Source organism: Hetaerina americana, unplaced genomic scaffold (genome assembly GCF_022747635.1).
Source record: "Hetaerina americana unplaced genomic scaffold, ioHetAmer1.1.p SCAF_11, whole genome shotgun sequence".
NCBI classification, from domain to species: domain Eukaryota; kingdom Metazoa; phylum Arthropoda; class Insecta; order Odonata; family Calopterygidae; genus Hetaerina; species Hetaerina americana.
Genome location: NW_027286181.1, coordinates 31,701,745 through 31,718,932, shown reverse-complemented (window position 1 = coordinate 31,718,932; position 17,188 = coordinate 31,701,745). Strand labels below are relative to the sequence as shown.

General features: G+C 36.5%; 1 protein-coding gene across 1 annotated transcript; it reads left to right on the top strand.

The window, feature by feature from the left end:
• The first annotated feature begins 1,706 nt into the window (after positions 1 to 1,706).
• On the top strand, positions 1,707 to 16,220 carry LOC139701006 (splicing regulatory glutamine/lysine-rich protein 1-like). Its single transcript, XM_071599563.1, has 8 exons — positions 1,707 to 1,933; positions 3,025 to 3,147; positions 3,234 to 3,370; positions 5,651 to 5,739; positions 6,347 to 6,493; positions 6,732 to 6,910; positions 8,007 to 8,137; positions 13,174 to 16,220. The coding sequence occupies exons 2-8, from the start codon at positions 3,032 to 3,034 to the stop codon at positions 14,919 to 14,921; spliced, it is 2,547 nt and encodes an 848-aa protein (XP_071455664.1). The 5' UTR covers positions 1,707 to 1,933; positions 3,025 to 3,031; the 3' UTR covers positions 14,922 to 16,220.
• Positions 16,221 to 17,188: the final 968 nt, after the last annotated feature.

The window sequence follows — 17,188 nt, the reverse complement described above, 5'->3', positions numbered from 1 at the left end:
AACTTTTTGCAAGAATAGGGAGCTGGGCACTTAAGAAGAGACATGAGAAAAAATAAAAAAAGGATATTGAAAGCTACAGAAAGAACTGCAGGCAAGAAAGGGCTAGGAAACCATGGGTTACAGACAAGAGGATTAGAAACATGGACGAGAGAAGAAAATTTAAGAATGTAAAAACAGAGTTAGGTAGAAGGACAAATAAAGAGTTGAAACAGGCAGGAAAGATATAGAATGAAGCATCATGGAAGACCCAAGAGGAGGATATGGAAAGTTTACAAAAGAAGAAAGAAAGCAACCTGTACCAAATGGTAAAAGAGCTGTCCGTAAGTAAGAAGGTGAAACTCAGTGCAAACAGTCAAAGATAAGTGAGGAAAAAAATTAATTTAACCAGGAAAGATTCAAGAGAGTTGGAAGGAATACAAATATGAAGTAACTCTATGGCCAGAAAGCTTAGAGAAAGAATATGATGTAGATGAGTAGAGCTTAGGTCCAAGCTTTCTTGATCGCTGGATAGGAAAGGCAACAAGGGAATTTAAATCAAATAGGGTTATGGGGATAGGCAACATTCCTTTGGAACTAAAAACTTAAAGGTTTAGGATATGTGGGAAGAAGAGTTTTTGTGGACTGATTCTTAGCATTTATGCGGGAAGAAATTAGCCAGAAGATTTCCTCAGATTAGTGTTTGTTCGTATTCCAAGAAAAAGGAAAGGCAGTCGTATGTGATGATATAGAAAAATAAATTTGATTTTGAGTGTAGCCAAAGTGGTTCTCAGGATCATCATTAAGAGGTTAGAGAGCAGAGACATGATTACTTAGAGGAAGATCAATTTGGGTTCAGAAAGGGGAGAGTCACATGATGCCATAATAATAATAAGATCCCTAACACAAGAGGAACATAGAATAATATTAAGATGTATTGCCTGTTTCATAGACTTTTAAAAGGCATTTGACAGAGTGAAGTGGGTAGAATTAATGGAGGCATAGGAGACTTATCTGCAGCCTGTACATGCCACAGACTGGTCAAGTGCAAGTGTTAGACAGATAGTCCAGATGGGTAGTGCTAGGAAGAGGAGTGTCACAGGGGTGTCCATTATCACCAGTGCTTTTCAACAGATATGTGAGGGAAATAGTTAAAGAAGTGTGGTAAGATTTGGAAATAGGAATGAAAATCAGGAGACAATTAATGGTATCAGTTAGGTTTTGCAGATGATCAAGCTTTAGTTGCCAGTCAGCCAAAGGCACAACCATTGCTGAGCACATTGGAAAGTCATAGCAATAGTTTTGGGGTAATGAATAAATTCATACAACACAAAGGTTGTGCGGTTTTCAAAAATAGAAAAGCTAAGTTAAATATTAAAATAGAAGCTCGTAAACTAGAGCATCTAGAACAGATTACCTCTCTCTGAAGTGTTTTGGACCAAAATGGTCTTGAGTAGGGGTAAAGTATTGAGGAGGGGTTTTTTGTGGTGTTGGATGTGAGGCTGTACTGTGTTAGGAGAAGCAGAAACGCAAAATCACTTTACCATGTTGTATATCCCATTGCTGTCCAAACCTACTGCAAGAATACGTAATATTAATGCTGTATTACTGCGGAGTTTCGGACTGCACGAGGTTTACTATTTCAAACTCCCTCGTATTTATCGTGCATTTGCGCATGCGATTCTTAACTATTTCAAATGATTTACGGCTTTCACGCTGTTTCCGAAGCGTCACAGTACATTTTCTGATAGAAGGTCTAGTGCATTGGTGACTTGTGAATGAATGTTCTTGCAATGTCAATTATGTTAAGAATGGTGTAATTTCCATGGGTTTCCCTCTTAAATCAATCTCCATGAAGCTGAATTCGATATTGTCAACAGGCGGACGGTGCTAGAAAAAAATAATTGTGCACCACTTGATGAAAGCTAAGTCACAATATCAAGCCGTTTTAAATAAAGTAAGCTCTTATGATTCGCACTTATGATAATGCTGCTCTATACTGATGCGCCTGATTGCCTAACATTCTCTTAAATGGTCGTTGTTCCTAGAATTCATATGTACGTTTAGAGGATAAAATGACCCTAATATAATGTATGTCAGGTCGTCTCGTTTTTAATGAAATAAGTCGTAGCGAGAATTAAGAGTGGGGAAATCAACAGTAGTGAGAGGCATCCTCTCTTTCTATTGTAGCCGATGGTAAGTTTTGCTGTCGTTTTGGTAATTGTATTTGAAAACAATCCACGAAGAAATATTTCAGAGACTGTGACGCATGAGCGTCGAGATATACCTTAAGACTCTAATTCATTATTTTAACGCATAATTTTACATTTTTTCACATCCGGGAAACTATGAATATTAACGTTATTATAGGCACGAATATACATGTACTCGACTATGTATAGTTATGTATATGCATCTTCGTGGAAAATGAATGACAATATAGTCGGTATATACTTAGGGCCGGATAGCGAGGACCATTTCTTGCCGGTGGAAATACAAAGGTCATTTTTCTCTCTAATTCGTGAAACGATTGGGATAATGCGTGTTAAAATTCCAGGGTTGAAAACACTTGCATGGATGAACTATGGAATAATATTTTTCAATGGTTGAATTAAATAATGCCAATTTTGCTTTAAGTATGTAGGCTTAACTTTTGCGGGAGCAGGATGGCTTTCCTAAGAACTTTTAGGTGGCTTACAGTAATATCGTGAATCGGTTAATCTTATAAAAGAAGTCCAAATATCCATTGATATTGAAGAAATTCTGTACTCGATGCAACCATATTCAGTATGGTTTAGGGACTTGAGTTTAAGTTATGGAGGAATGAGCTCGAAACGTAAAGTTTAATTTTGTGTGCAAGTTGTGCAAAATCTAATTGAGCATATTTAAGTATGACTGCACAACGGTATGTTTTCCTTGCACATGATCCTTAATTAATATTATTGATGGCGGGCACGTTAAAATCGCTTGCCATACATCAATGAATTACTTTGAGTGATTATTGGCAAAATTCAAAGTTTGGTTTGACGTTTGCTTGTTACATTTCAGCCACAAAATGGTTCTGAAAGTGGTTCAGGTGACCAACATACCTATGCAAGTGACCAAAGACCAAATGTACACGATGTTTGGATGCATTGGAGAAATTGAAGACATAAGGTTATACCCAACAATGTAAGATTAGTTCCAGTTCCTAATACATGGATATTATATGCTATTTTTACCTATAGTAACCTAATAATGAGTACTTCAAATTTCAGGAGAAGCATTGGGAGTACATTTGATTCAAGAATATGCTTCATAAAGTACAAGAAGTCAACTAGTGCAGGCTTAGCTAATTACCTTGCTAATACTCCCTTGATGAACCGATTCATTCAAGTTACTCCATTTCCAAATGGTATGTTTAATATGTTTTCACTCAATTTCTAAACTTGAATTCATAGTCCTGTTTGTCATGGATTAATTAACAGGTTTATTATAATATAGTTATTTGAAACAGATATTGCACTTCTTTGATATGAAATCTTTACTATTTGGATGAAATCACCTTGGTTCTTCTGTCAGATAATTGTCTGCATATTTCGTCGTTTTATTATCTAACAATCAATGTCATCTGGACTTCTGAGTGTCTGTGAGCATTGTGTAGCATTTGAACTTTGAAATGTTGCTAAAAAAGAAGATGTGCCCGTGGGCCTGTTTCTCAAAGCTATAAGTCATTTACAAGTTTTCTAAAAGAAGCTACAAGTGAACTTCATAACTTTCGAATACATATGATGTGTAATGTTGGTAAGTAGCAAGTATTTCATCATTTATTATCATTGACAGAACCCCGCTGTAAAAAAAAGCAAGAACTTTTAAATCAACTTGTAGCTTTGCAAAACAGATCCCTGTTGGGTAATCCTAGAAGATTTCACCCTAATCAATAATTTAAAAAAAATCATTAATTTTTTCCTGCCTCTCATCGTTGATTCTCATTCAGAGCAAAATTTATATTAATGTGGTATTTTTAATTGCTGATTCAAGGATCTTACTTTCACATAGATCCCAAAGTTAATAATTTTGCTTTTACTAGAATGACATTGCAACTCTCTGGACAAATAAATGTATTATTATTATTATTGTCCAGTTTCATAACTTGATAGCTAAACATAACATGTCATGTACATTTGCTTGCTTGCATATATGGGGCTCTCTTCACTGGCCAGCTCTTGGCATGCAGAAGAAATGATATGGGCTTAAATCTCAGGCTGCAGTCACCTCTCTATTTTCCAGAATAAATCTGTAGTTTCATTTTGGGGGAATCAGCAGTTTCATTTAACACCTGACATTCTATGTATCATTGCTGGAATAGGAAATATGTAATTTTAATCTTCTTTCATGCCATGGTGTGCCCATTTTGGGGTGGTCTCTCATTTTTTTGGTACCAAAAATACTGCTGTGATGACATTACTTCAAGTTCTTGCCAGCCACTCTTAACATAGAACTGTAGTAAATGGTTTTGTAATCTCATTCCTCTTATCTACAAGGTCTATCCCAAAATTAGTAGGACTGAGTTTATTTAAAAAATTGTATTGTCAGAATCGATAAAGTCACTCAAAAGTTTTCGAAGTAGCACCCTTGTGCATCCACAGACCATTGCCAAGTGAGTTTTCCATGCCCCATGCATCTCTGGAAAGGCGATGCCCCGAATGCTAAGCTCCCCTCATCATGGTATCTTGTAATGCTTCCTGCGAGTCGTGGTGATGTCAAGTTCATCAGAAACCATGTAAACTTTTGATCTGCAATCCCTGTCCAACAAAGCCTTCACTTTTGCAAGATTTTTATCCCTTTTTTAGGTTGAAGGGCTTCCTGAACATTTGGCATCTTCAGCATCTTCTCTACCCTCCAGAAATACCTTTTGCGGCTCAAAAAACCCTATCTACCTATGGCATTATCACCATAAGCCATGCCTTGAGCATGTCGAGTCTCTTTCCCAGTTTTGCCCAGGTTCATGCAATATTTGATGGCATAGCACTGTTCCAATAACTGGAATAACCTACCTTTGATTGCCTTTTTAATTAGCCATTCAGTCTATCCTTTCATATTCTTAAATCTTCAACAAGATACCATTTCTATCAATTCATATGGTGTCTTTGCTTTCATTATCATTCACAGCCATAGGAAAGTGAACTCACTTAATGCACAATGTGTGTCTTTGCTAAAGTCTCTGTCAAACAAGTAGAATATAATCTGTGCTATTCTTAAATGAGACCAGTTCTATAAGTAAATATGCTTTTATTTTTAAAATTACCTCAATTAAACACTTTTTTTAGTGAAATCACTAAATATATAACAACTGAATGTGCCAAGGAATTTTTTAGTTACACGATGTATTTGCTAAGGAATTTAATTTTTTTGATTAAGTAGGCCAATTCTGTTTTGAACAATCGGTATTATTAACTTCATTACAGCTAAAAGGAATTTGTATTCTAAAATAATATATTTATTAATAAAATCGCCTGACTTTGGTCATCGTTTTTTTTTCAGTCAAAGAAAGTATAAACCTTCTGAAGTTGAATGTGGTGTAAGACATTTTTTGCTAGATTCTAATAAGTGAAACAAACTTATATTTTGCCAAAGAAATGCCCAATTTTCTTGTAGTGGAGTCATTACATATTAACCATTCTTTTTTCAACAGGAGAAAAAGGGTTCATTCCATGTGAGGAAAAGGGTTTAAAAATATTGGCAGAGGTGAATCAGAAATCCATCCTTACTGAAACAAACCAGGTAAGTGATTCCACTGAATCATCATACTTATAAACCCTTCGCACAATTCCATTTCATCTGGGAAAAATTTAATTTAGCCTGGGGAAGACAAGGAAACCATTAACTGGCATTGTAGCCATATGCCAGGAACAGCAAATGCTGTAATGAAATACATATACCATATTTGCCTGCATATAGGACCGATATTTTTCCCCTTAAATGAAGTGCTTGATTTGTGCTGGAAATTTAAATTATGAGTTGAAATCTGTCTACAAATTTTTCTATATTTATGTACATTTTTAAGTATTCTATTGCATTTTATCTCTTGGCAAAAAAGTGGGTATAAGTATTTCCATAGTTGAGTTGAATGATATATTTATATATATATATATATATATATATATATATATATATATATATATATATATATATATATATATATATATATATATATATATGTGTGTGTGTGTGTGTGTGTGTGTGTGTGTGTGTGTGTGTGTGTGTATATCTATGTATATATATTTATATATATATATTTTATATATATATACACACATACATATTTGGGTTTTTAAATGCTCAGTTGAGTACTTTTAACTCTTATTAACTTTCTTTCATGTGGCTGAAGGAGTCATTTATAGATACGTGTAACAAATTATCAGAAGATTTGAAGAAAAATAACTTACCTCCATACCCAGAGTTACCTGATATCTACAGCAGCTCAGTTGTTGAACAGATTAGAAGAACTTTAGTTGTGTCAAACCTTGATGGCTCAGTAAGTTTATTATTATTGTTTTCTTGGCATATTGTGTCCAATGTCTCTCTTTTCAGCAAACTTCTCCTGCCTTTTTTTTTAAACAATCCATTTAGCTGATTAATTATTCACAAACAGTTGCATGAATTAATGTTAATAAAAAATCAATACCTTGCCAGGTCTCTATTAGTTTGCATTTGTTGTTACTGTTTGTAGGGAGAAATATGATTTGATGTCATGGTATCTTTTTATTTTATAGGTCAATGGTGAGATTTTGCTAGATTATTTTTCCAAGGTTGGAGATGTTAAATATGTGAGGCTTTGCCAAAGGTTGAATGACCCAGGAATCTATGCTCTGATAGAGTTTTTTAAGTCAGAATCTATCATTTCCGGCCTGAAATTGAATAACACTGAAATTGCTCCCAACCAGCAAATAAAGTGAGTAATACATGAATGTTTGAGTAAAATAATATAAGATTTGTATCATGAATATTTTATGTGGCACGATTATTTCTTGTTTTTGTTAACCACTGCAGTCAAACATTTATTACTTCTGCACTTTCATTGTATTAATGCCTAACTTCAACAGTATATGCTAGCGAGGCATATTATTCAACTAGCAAAATATTACCCTAAGGCTAAAGAAGTATTTATACATAAGCTAATCGTATTTCTAGGCGCTTAAATATCAGGGCTGCCTCATATCTGGAAAACCTTGGAAAGTCTTATGTGAGAAAGTCCTCAATAAAAGTCTTGTATATAAAAAGGAAGGATGTGTCTAATATTCATCAGATTTTCAAGTTCATCTTGCTGAAGTAAAACAAAATAAAAGTAAAAAAGACTTCTATGTGAGAATTCTATACTTCTTAATCTGTGTAATCAGGAAACGATAAATGAAGGTGCTCCATATTGGTATCATACACTAGTGGATAAAGCATTAAATGTATCCAGTCAAGAGTTTAGAATGTTTTGGCCTCGTTTAACATTATTGCCTTTTCTTTCTTTTTGTTAAATATACTGCTATGGCGTCTTCATGAAAAGTCATCTGTTGAATTTGGACAGATTCACTCATATTTATAGAATGCAGAAAAATTATTACTCTACAGACCTTCCTCTTTATGGGAACAAAATGATGTCCGAGGAATTTCCCAGGGATATAAAAAACTTAACTTTTAAATATTATTAAATGAAAAGTGAAGAAATATTTAAAAGTTAATGTATAATATAAGTTAACAACATTACCATTTGAATGTGTGATTCATGTGGCCCTTGTGAGTTGTAGGCATAATGTCAAGATAGGGGATTTTTACTCCAACTTCAGGGAACCATGATTGAATTCATATTTGTTGACATTAACATTTGAAATGTTTGTATGCCCATCAGTTTATAATATTAGTGTACATGTTAACTGCTGTGAATTTCTCAGAATATAGCTGCAATTAATCATTAGTGTATAATTAGTTAGAAGAAGTATATCAAATTTATGATTTGTAAATGAAAAATGAGTAAAAATAACTTTATTTTACATTTTCAGAGTTTATCATTCAGTACAAGCTATTGAAGTCAATGGTAACTCAATAGTTAATGGTTATGAGTTGCCAAATGAGAAGCTAACATCTGCACTTTACGACTATCTTGAAAATAACTTCCTTACAAAGAATTCAGGTGATTATATATAGTGTATTTAATTATTTAAATTGTGCATGCACGCCTACATAAGGTAGGTTTTGGATGGATGCAGCCTCAACAATTGTACAGCAATAAATATACTTCCCTCTCTCAACAAAAAACACAAGCTAGTATTAGACACTACAGACAGTCTCTCTTAAATTCTGCTTACTTCTCACCTAACTCCATTCCATCTAACATGCTTATTTCTTTCACTTCTTGTTTGCCTAACATTCTACCCTATATCACAGTCTTCAACATCACATTCCCAATCAAAACGCTCTGCGTCCATCTTTCCTGCCTCCTTTGTATTTCTCCCAGCAATCCACTCTCCTCCCCTGCCATAGCTAGTACTTTGTTTGTTTTCCTTTCTCTTCATTTCACCTTTTTCATCCTTCCCTTCACCCACATTTCAAAAGCCTCCAATATGCATGTATGTGTGTGTGTGGAGGCTTGAATGTAATTTATTTACATCATCAAACTGATGAGTTCAGATTTTTGATGTTGGTGGCTATAATTCCATGTCCTGGAGAGAAAATTAGTGGATAAAATTTGCAGTGTTTTTAAGGCTCATTTGCAAAAATTACTTTTGAAATAATTTCTAAATTCTGAGATGCAGTAGTCTTGTGGATATATACCACATTTCCTCGCCCATAAGATGCACCGGCACATAAGACGCATTCTGATTTTTCAGGTTAGAATGTACAAAAACTACTTGGATCTGGCAAAAAAGGATCACAGTATTTTGATGTTAGCATTTAATATGAAGAAAATTGAACTGTTGCATTGAAGAATTAGTATCTCCATGTCTATCAATGTTTATTCATCATTGAATCCAATATTTGTCATCACTGCTGCTAATTTGCATTGTAATTTTCACTGGGGTTGTCACTTTCCTCTTACACAATGTCATCTTCTCTTCCATGTAGCGAATTTCCAATTTCACATTTTTAAAAAGACTATGATATTTACTTTTAATTTTCCTCCAGGAATTTTTCAATCACAAGTATTAGAAATCTATGGCCGGTTCATGCCTCCCATCAGTATGACATCAAGATTCGGTGCCTCATAACCTTCCTGTTGTATTCAAGAGGCAGTTTCGGTAGAAGCTTTGACCATTTAGGAGCTCATGAATGTAAATTTTTTTACTAATATCTGCATTTCCTAAATCTACCTTCTGCTCCCTCTATTCTTGCATCATTATCTCAGTCAGAGGTGGGCCAAAATGCCTTTCAGCTGCCTTGTTTCCATGTTCTGAAGCATTATTCACGAATGCAAGTTTATATGCAATACTGTATGTTAAAATTCTCCCTTAAGAACCCATGAGGTTATTATCATTTACCTTTTTATGTGATGCTTAGTTTCAGTTATTTCTTTGATGTTATTGAGTTTTGTATTAAAAGCAACCGTTTTCTATGCCTTTACAATATGCTCATACTAATTAAGGATGAATGTCTGCTGACACTGAGTTTTTCGGCAGAAATATGATATATATACAAGCATGTATTAGCAGAGGGGTGACATCCTCGTTAGCCCAACAAGTGTTAAGTTTTGCAGCAACACCACATGTGAGATGAAAATAAACATGCTGCATTGTATGACTTTAAGATTTATTTGGAAATTTTTTTTGTAAGTTCTTTCAATGAAATGGTAAAACTCTATTGCTCATTCCTGATTCAAAACAGTGATATTATCAAAATTTGTAATCAAGGCAAACAGTTTCTATGCCTGATGCGGGGAAGAAATACTAAATAGTAAGTATTTTTCTGGGAATTGGTTTGCACTTATAAGTTGAAGTTATACCCTTATACCCCTGGCCTATAAGAATCAGGTTTATTTTAGAGCACATTTGAAGTTATAAAAATGCATCTTATGGGCCGGAAAATATAGTACCTCTCAGCTACTGATTAGAGGGGCCTGGGTACAGTTCCAGGTGATACCATTGGGTACCCTTAGCTTCTATCTGACTTCATAGTAACTGCCTGCCACCGCTAGGGTTTGTTGCACTGGTGATTACACACAAGCATACAAGGTCAAAAATTAAGTCTTTCTTTTTTTAGTTACAATATATTTCTTTAAAGTTTTTGTTTTCTATGAGGTGGAAACAATGGTCATTAAAGCAAGATGCTAAATGTAGCTTGGAGGCTATTGAAATGCAGGTGTGGATAAGGAAAGAAAAGGTGAAGTAGACATAGGTAAAAACAATCAATGTGGTGCTAGGTAGGGTAGGGGAGGAAAGGGGGCTACCGGGAGAAATCCAATTGCACCCAGTAGGGTCACCCATGTCTGGTAGGTAAAAGGATAGAAGCCAGACAAAAGTTCTGCGCAGTGTCTTTTCCTCAGTGAGGCAGCTGCAAAGGCATCTGACCCCAAGTGGGGCGGCCATTTTAGTGGTGTTGTCACATTAAAAATGCTATTGAGGAAGGCAATGGGAAACCACATAAATTATTTACCCCAATACCTAAAGGAGGGATATTATAATTAAATTGAGTCTAGGTGACTTCGGGACTTTACCCAATTGGCTATGTGTCGCGCTTGGCAGCAGGAGAGAGACAGCTTCCACAGTTTTCATTTCACTAAATGCCTGTAAAGTGGCAGCAGCAGCACAGAGGAGGACTGAATTAGTTAGCATAGGAACTTGAAATTCTAGGATGGTTTAAGGGAAAGGAAAATTAGAAAATAAAAAGCAAAGAATAAGAAGTGGGAAATATGAGTATTTTAGGACTCTGCAGAGTGAGATGAAAGGATAGTGGTAGTAAGGCAATAGTTAGAGTAATATACAATGTAGGGGAAAAAGAGCCAGTGAGGGATGGCATTAATATTAAACAAAATGGTGAGAAGAAGCAAGGTAATTGTCGTAGGGGTGGACTACACAGAGTTCAGTACACCTGAGTGAATACACCAGTGGTTGAGTAGTCAATCATTTATTACTATCTATGGAATGACAAGGATAGCTTACAAATTGAGTGGGCCTGTGTCGGTGAGGTCAGAGCCCAGGTAGGATAGGCATGCAACCTGGACTCCTAGAGAGACTGGCAAGGAAGCAGGAAGGGAAGGGTTGAACAAGTAGGGTTGGCACTTCTGGTCTCCTGTGGGAGAGACTGGAAAGAGCACACAAAAGGGAAAGGGAGGACAAGAGTGGTGCTTCTGGTCTCCTACAAGGGAGACCGGAGAGAGTACGGGAAAGGCAAGGGTAAGGATAGGGAAGGCGCTTCTGGTCCCCTACGAGGGAGACCAGAGAGAGTACGAGGAATGCAAGGGTATGGACAGGGAAGGTGCTTCTGGTCTCCTACAAGGGAGACCGGAGAGAGAGAGGGCAAGGTATGGACACTCAGACCCACGAGCTTATAAGGGTTTGCCCGGGTACGAAGGGCAGCCTCGGTCATTGCCAGAACAATGGAGTAGGCCAGGGGTGGCAGGAGTTGATTGGGAAGGCCAGGTGACTAATGTTTGAATGCACTGGCTGGCGCCCACCTCATATCATGTTGCTGGTTTTGGGTTTGCCCGGCGACATAAACGTAAAGCAGGTTAGTGATAGAATATTTTTAGTAGAAGTAAACGCTGAACCAATGAACTTGGTCATTGTTAAAGTCTACATGCCACCAAGCAATCATAGGGAGAAAGAATGGGACAGGGTATACATTTAGTTAGAGTACATAATGGCAGGTCTTCCATGAAGGAAATATTTGATAGTGATGGAGTATTGGAATGCGATAGTAGGCAGAAGAAGAGATGATAGTTAGGCAGGGGCTATAGTTTAGGTGGAAGAAATGACCCTGGTATTTCATTCTGGAAAAGTGCCAATGAAGGTGGAAGGAATATATAGAGGAACTGTTAAGTGAAGAAATTAAGTATTATAAAAAAAAGACAAAAGAGATTACGCATGGAGAGAGAATGTGACGTAGATGAAGGTCTAGGATTACTTGATGGCGAGATAGAAGGGTACTAAAATCAAATAAGACTGTGAAAGTAGGCAACAATAGCACGGAATTACTTAAAGGTTTAGGAACAAGTGGGAGGAAGAGTTTTTATGGACTAATTCATAGCATTTATGAGAGAGTAATTATGCCAAAAGACTTAGTCAGATCAGTGTTCGTTCCTACTCCAAAATAGGGAAAGACATCATTATGTGATGACTACAGAAAGATGTCTGATTTCACATCCAGCTAAAGTGGTTCTCAAGATTCTCAATAAGTGGATGGAGAGCAGGGCAAATGATTACTTAGGGAATTCAGGAAGGGGAAAAGCCCACGTGATGCCATAGCAGGAATGAGGTCACTAATATAGAGGAACATAGAATACAATCAGGATATCTGTTTTGTATATTTCAAAAAGTTGGTTGATAAACTAAAAATGAGTAAAATTAGTAAATGTATTGCATAAAAGAGGAGTTGATAGGAGGGATATGAGACTTATCCACTACCCGTACAAGACTCAGATAGCTCAGAAATCAGTGGCGGATGGATATTATGGATATGCAACAGTAGGCAGAGGAGTAAGATAGGTTTGTCCATTATCACATGCGTTTTTTAACATACACAGGGTGCGGTGCTTCTATCCAGGCAAGCACGTGTTTCCTCGAATGAGATTTCCTCGCTGGGTTTGTGAAACTATCCCCAGACTTCATATTAAAAGTAAATGAGGAAGTGCTCTATGGTGGGCTAGGAGATAAGATTGTTGGGAGAAATCATGTTTAGGCAGAAAAAATGGATGAAAAGCATATTGCTTGGCAGTGGGATGTCGAAGACTGTGATAGAGGGGAGAATGTAAGGCAAGCAAGGAAGGGGCAGGAATAGGATAGGGATGTTGGATAGAATGAAGAAAGGAAGGAATTACCCTGAGATGAAGAGGAGCTTGTTGTCTAGTAGAATGTTGGGTTGTGTTTTGTTATGAGAGACAAAAAATTTATTTTGGTAGTTGTGTCCGTCCAAAACATACCTTAACCGTTAGATAACTGATAATAATAATGAGTTCTTGTATACCTTTACTGCATGGATTTTTACATTCTCTATATCGATGTTTCTGAATTTCAGTGTTACATGTCACATCACGGTGTTCGAGATCCAAATCAAAATCATCAGATGATGGCTTAAAATCCAAAGGAGCCAAATCAACATCCAGTAAGAGGAGGAGGTCAACATCTCGAGATCATCGTTCTTCTAAATCTAAGAGATCCAGATCATACAGAAGCAGGAAGAGGTCAAAGTCACCAGATTTTCACTCCTCAGAGTTGCTCGACTCGAAGAGGTCGAGATCATCATCTAGTTACCAGAAAAGGCCACGATCCCAAGAGCGGCATCCTTCAAAATCCCATAGCACTAAGAGTTCAAGGTCACCTATTAAGAAAAGGAGATCATCATCTCGGGAATGCCGCTCTTCAAAATCTCATAATTTGAGGAGATCAAGGTCGCATAGTAGCGTGAGGAAATCATCATCAATGGAACGTTGCTCATCAAAATCACGCAGCAATAAAGAATCAAGATCACGGAGAAGTGGGAGGGATTCACCATCCCAGGAACGGCACTCAAAGTCAAGGAGATCAAGTTCACTGTACAGCAGGAAGAGGTCAGCATCAAAGGAACCCCATTCATCAAATTCAACAAGGTCTAAGAGATTTAGATCTCCCATCAGCCAGAAAAAGTCTGTGTTGAAGGAATGTCAATCCTCAAAATCTCATGGTTCCAGGAGATCAAGGTCGCATAGTAGAAGGAAAAGGTCAACATCTCGGGAACATCATTCTTCAACATACCGTTATTCCAGAAGATCAAGGTCACACAGTGATCTTAAAAGATCTACATCAAGGGAAAATTGGTCCTCAAAATCACATAGCTATAAGGATTCAAGGTCAAAGAGTGGCAGAAGGAACTCAAAATCTCCAGAACATCACTCCTCAAAGCATACCAAGTCTAAGAGATCTAATTCACCTAGCAGCAGGAAATTGAGATCACCTAGTTGCAAAAAGAGGTCAGCATCTAGGGAACATCGATCCAGAAAATCATATAGATCCAGGAGATCGAGATCACTGAGTAGAAGTAAAAGATCAGTAACAAAGGAAAATCCCTCATCCAAATCTCATAACTCAAGGAGATCAAGGTCAAAGAGCAGTATGAGGAGTTATAAATCCCCAGAATGTCACTCCCCTAAATCTGATAATTCTAAGAGATCAAGGTCATCCACCAAGAAGACATCACCCGAATTTCAATCAGTTAGATCTCGCACGTCAAGGGGAATAAGGTCACCAAGCAGGAGATCAGCATCTCGGGAAGTTCTCTCTCCCAAACCTCTCAGCTCTAGTTCAAGATCACCAATCAGCAGAAAGAGCCCTATATCTCAGGAGAATCTTCCTCTTAAATCGAGATCTACATCACTGAGTAACATTAAAAGTTCATTGGAGGATAAATGCTCTCCAAAAATTGGGATAAATCATTGTAGTGGACCCTCTAATGATGAGAGGGAAGGATATCAAAGCAGCAGGATGAGGTCAGTATCATTAGAAAGTCTATCCTTAACATCTAATATTCCCAAGAAATTAAGATCACCAAGTAGTTGTAGGAGTTCAGCTTCACAAGAACATGGCTTGATAAGTCATGATGCGAGAAGACTAAGATCATCAAGCAGCAGATCAACCTCTTCAGAGCACCACTCATCAAATTCTCATGATTTGAGAAAATCAGAGTCACAGAGCCGCAGGAGATCTAAATACCAAGAATGCCACTCAGCAAAATCTGGCAACTCAAGGCCCAGGTCAAGCAGCATCTCATCTCGAGAGAGTAATTCCTAAATATATTTAAATCTTTCAAGAACTGTAGATTAAAACAAGCCACATGAAGAATTTTTTCTTCAGTATTTTCGACATTAGTCACACAGCTGAAGTGTGCCTTCAAAATGTATCATTTGGGGGAAACATTTCTCTTGGCATCATTTAAGACACCTGTATAATAAGTTTACAATTGGCACTTGCACGGACATACATGAAGTGTTGTAATTCCTACAAATGATAACCACCAAAATGTAATAGAAATCATGATTCGTTAAGAGGCATTTCATCACCTGAAATCTGAAAGTTTCCTCATAATGCAGTATACAGGCTCGTATTTTGAAAGGAAAAAGTGCTGCACCAATCTTACTCTTTGCACACTAGAATCAGTTAGAAATCAGAAACTGGCAAGTTTTTGTCCACTTAGCACTGAAAATTGGATTCCGCTCCACTAAGGAACTCAAAACTTAAACTTAGAGCAACAAGTCATCGACAGCATCCTTTAATAGCAGTTAAAAGGGAGTTGGAGACATATGTAAAAGACATGCCCTTTAGAATGGCTGAAATGTCAAGGACAGGGGTGATGGTACCTTTCGTCTATCAGGAGCTCAACAAGAGACTTAAAGATTACCAAAATGAATGAGTTGATGGTAACAGGACAGTATTTAGCATAGATTCTGTGAATTCATGACCTTCAAAATCAGCCGGTGAAGAGGTCAGACTGACATAGTGTGAATTGTTCAAGAAGTGATGTCTTCAAGATGGCTTAGGAAGGCCTGGAATGTTTTCACACAGATTAAATAATGGCACTGCTAGGAGAATGTGTGTCTTAAGTTTAAATCATCAATAATCCAAAATTGAAAAACAAGACGTTTAAATGTAGGTTCCCTTTATCCCTTGAAGTTGAGAATAGTTAATTCCAGAATCAGCCTAGTTCGATGTCCCCTAACTTCACTACTTTGCCCCAAAAGGCAAGAAATAGAATTGTGGACTCCTATCAATGTCTCAGTGTTTGTAATTCAGATTGTGTGTAATTCATATCAAGAAATCTTCATTATTTTCTGTAAACAAACAAAAACTGTTAAATATTTAAAATTTCTTGTGTGTGAAGCTAAGCTGTTGTTGATAGGCAATCACTTGTTGTTTATGAGAATTTCACTTCATCACTGTGAAATTGAGTCATGTATGTATTTTGATAAATTTGAGAGTATTTTTAAAATTTCATTGGATTTCATATAATTTTGAAGGCATAAAAACATGTTAAATTGAAATTAAACTGTTTTATTTTCTTACGGAAATTGGTTTTTTACTCTAAGCAGTTCAGACACTGGTAAGTCCGTAAGCATGTGAAATCAACCATTTAGTTTGGAACTCTTGTGCAACCCATTATATAATTTCCCCAAATCAGTAACTCAGTATTTCTATTCAAATTCTCATTGATCCTGTAAAGCATCAAGAAATTACTTATAGTAATAACCATTAATGGACTAGCTGAAGTGAGTTTGGCAATTAGTATCGATTTCTATTATATTTTGATGTCACTAAAATGAATAATAATATGTACGTATAGAGTTGAAAGTGCCGACCTTTAATAATTAAGATTTTCATTCATCTAAAATACTCTTAAGCTGCAGATGAGTGAACATTTTTTTAATAAACTCAAAATGTAAAATAAAACATTTAAACAAGAAAATGTTCTCAGAGCTTCAAAATTTTGAAATGTGTGTGTTCATTTGTTGGTCAACAAAGGTTGATGGTGACCAATATTTTCAAATCAACAAAATATCTTTACAATGGCTCAAATTGTATTTTTATGTATATATACATATTAGTATGAATCGCGGTAGTCCAGTGGGTAGAGCGTTGGACTGCTGACCGGAGGGTCCCGGGTTCGATTGCACCTGCAGCTCCACCCAAGCTAATGTGATTTTTCGGGTACCAGGTCTTCCTGGGAAACCATAACCGGCACGGAAAGGAACTGGCCCCCCTACCCTGATGTGTGAATTTTCACACGCCGTATAGGGCTTAGTACTGGGTGATCCCTACCATCACCTACTAAACCGACCTTCGGTTTGATTACTGTGTTTATGGTTTTTTTTATACATATTAGTATAACAATGAAAGCTGGAGGCAAAACCACAAACTAAATAAATTTTCTATTATTGAAATGTTCAAATTCTCTAGAAATTGTAATCCAGTTCACGTTGTTAATGATTGCATTTTTGTTTAATATTTGAACAATAGATAATGTTAGTTTGACTGAATTTTAATAAAGACTCCAAATCTACATT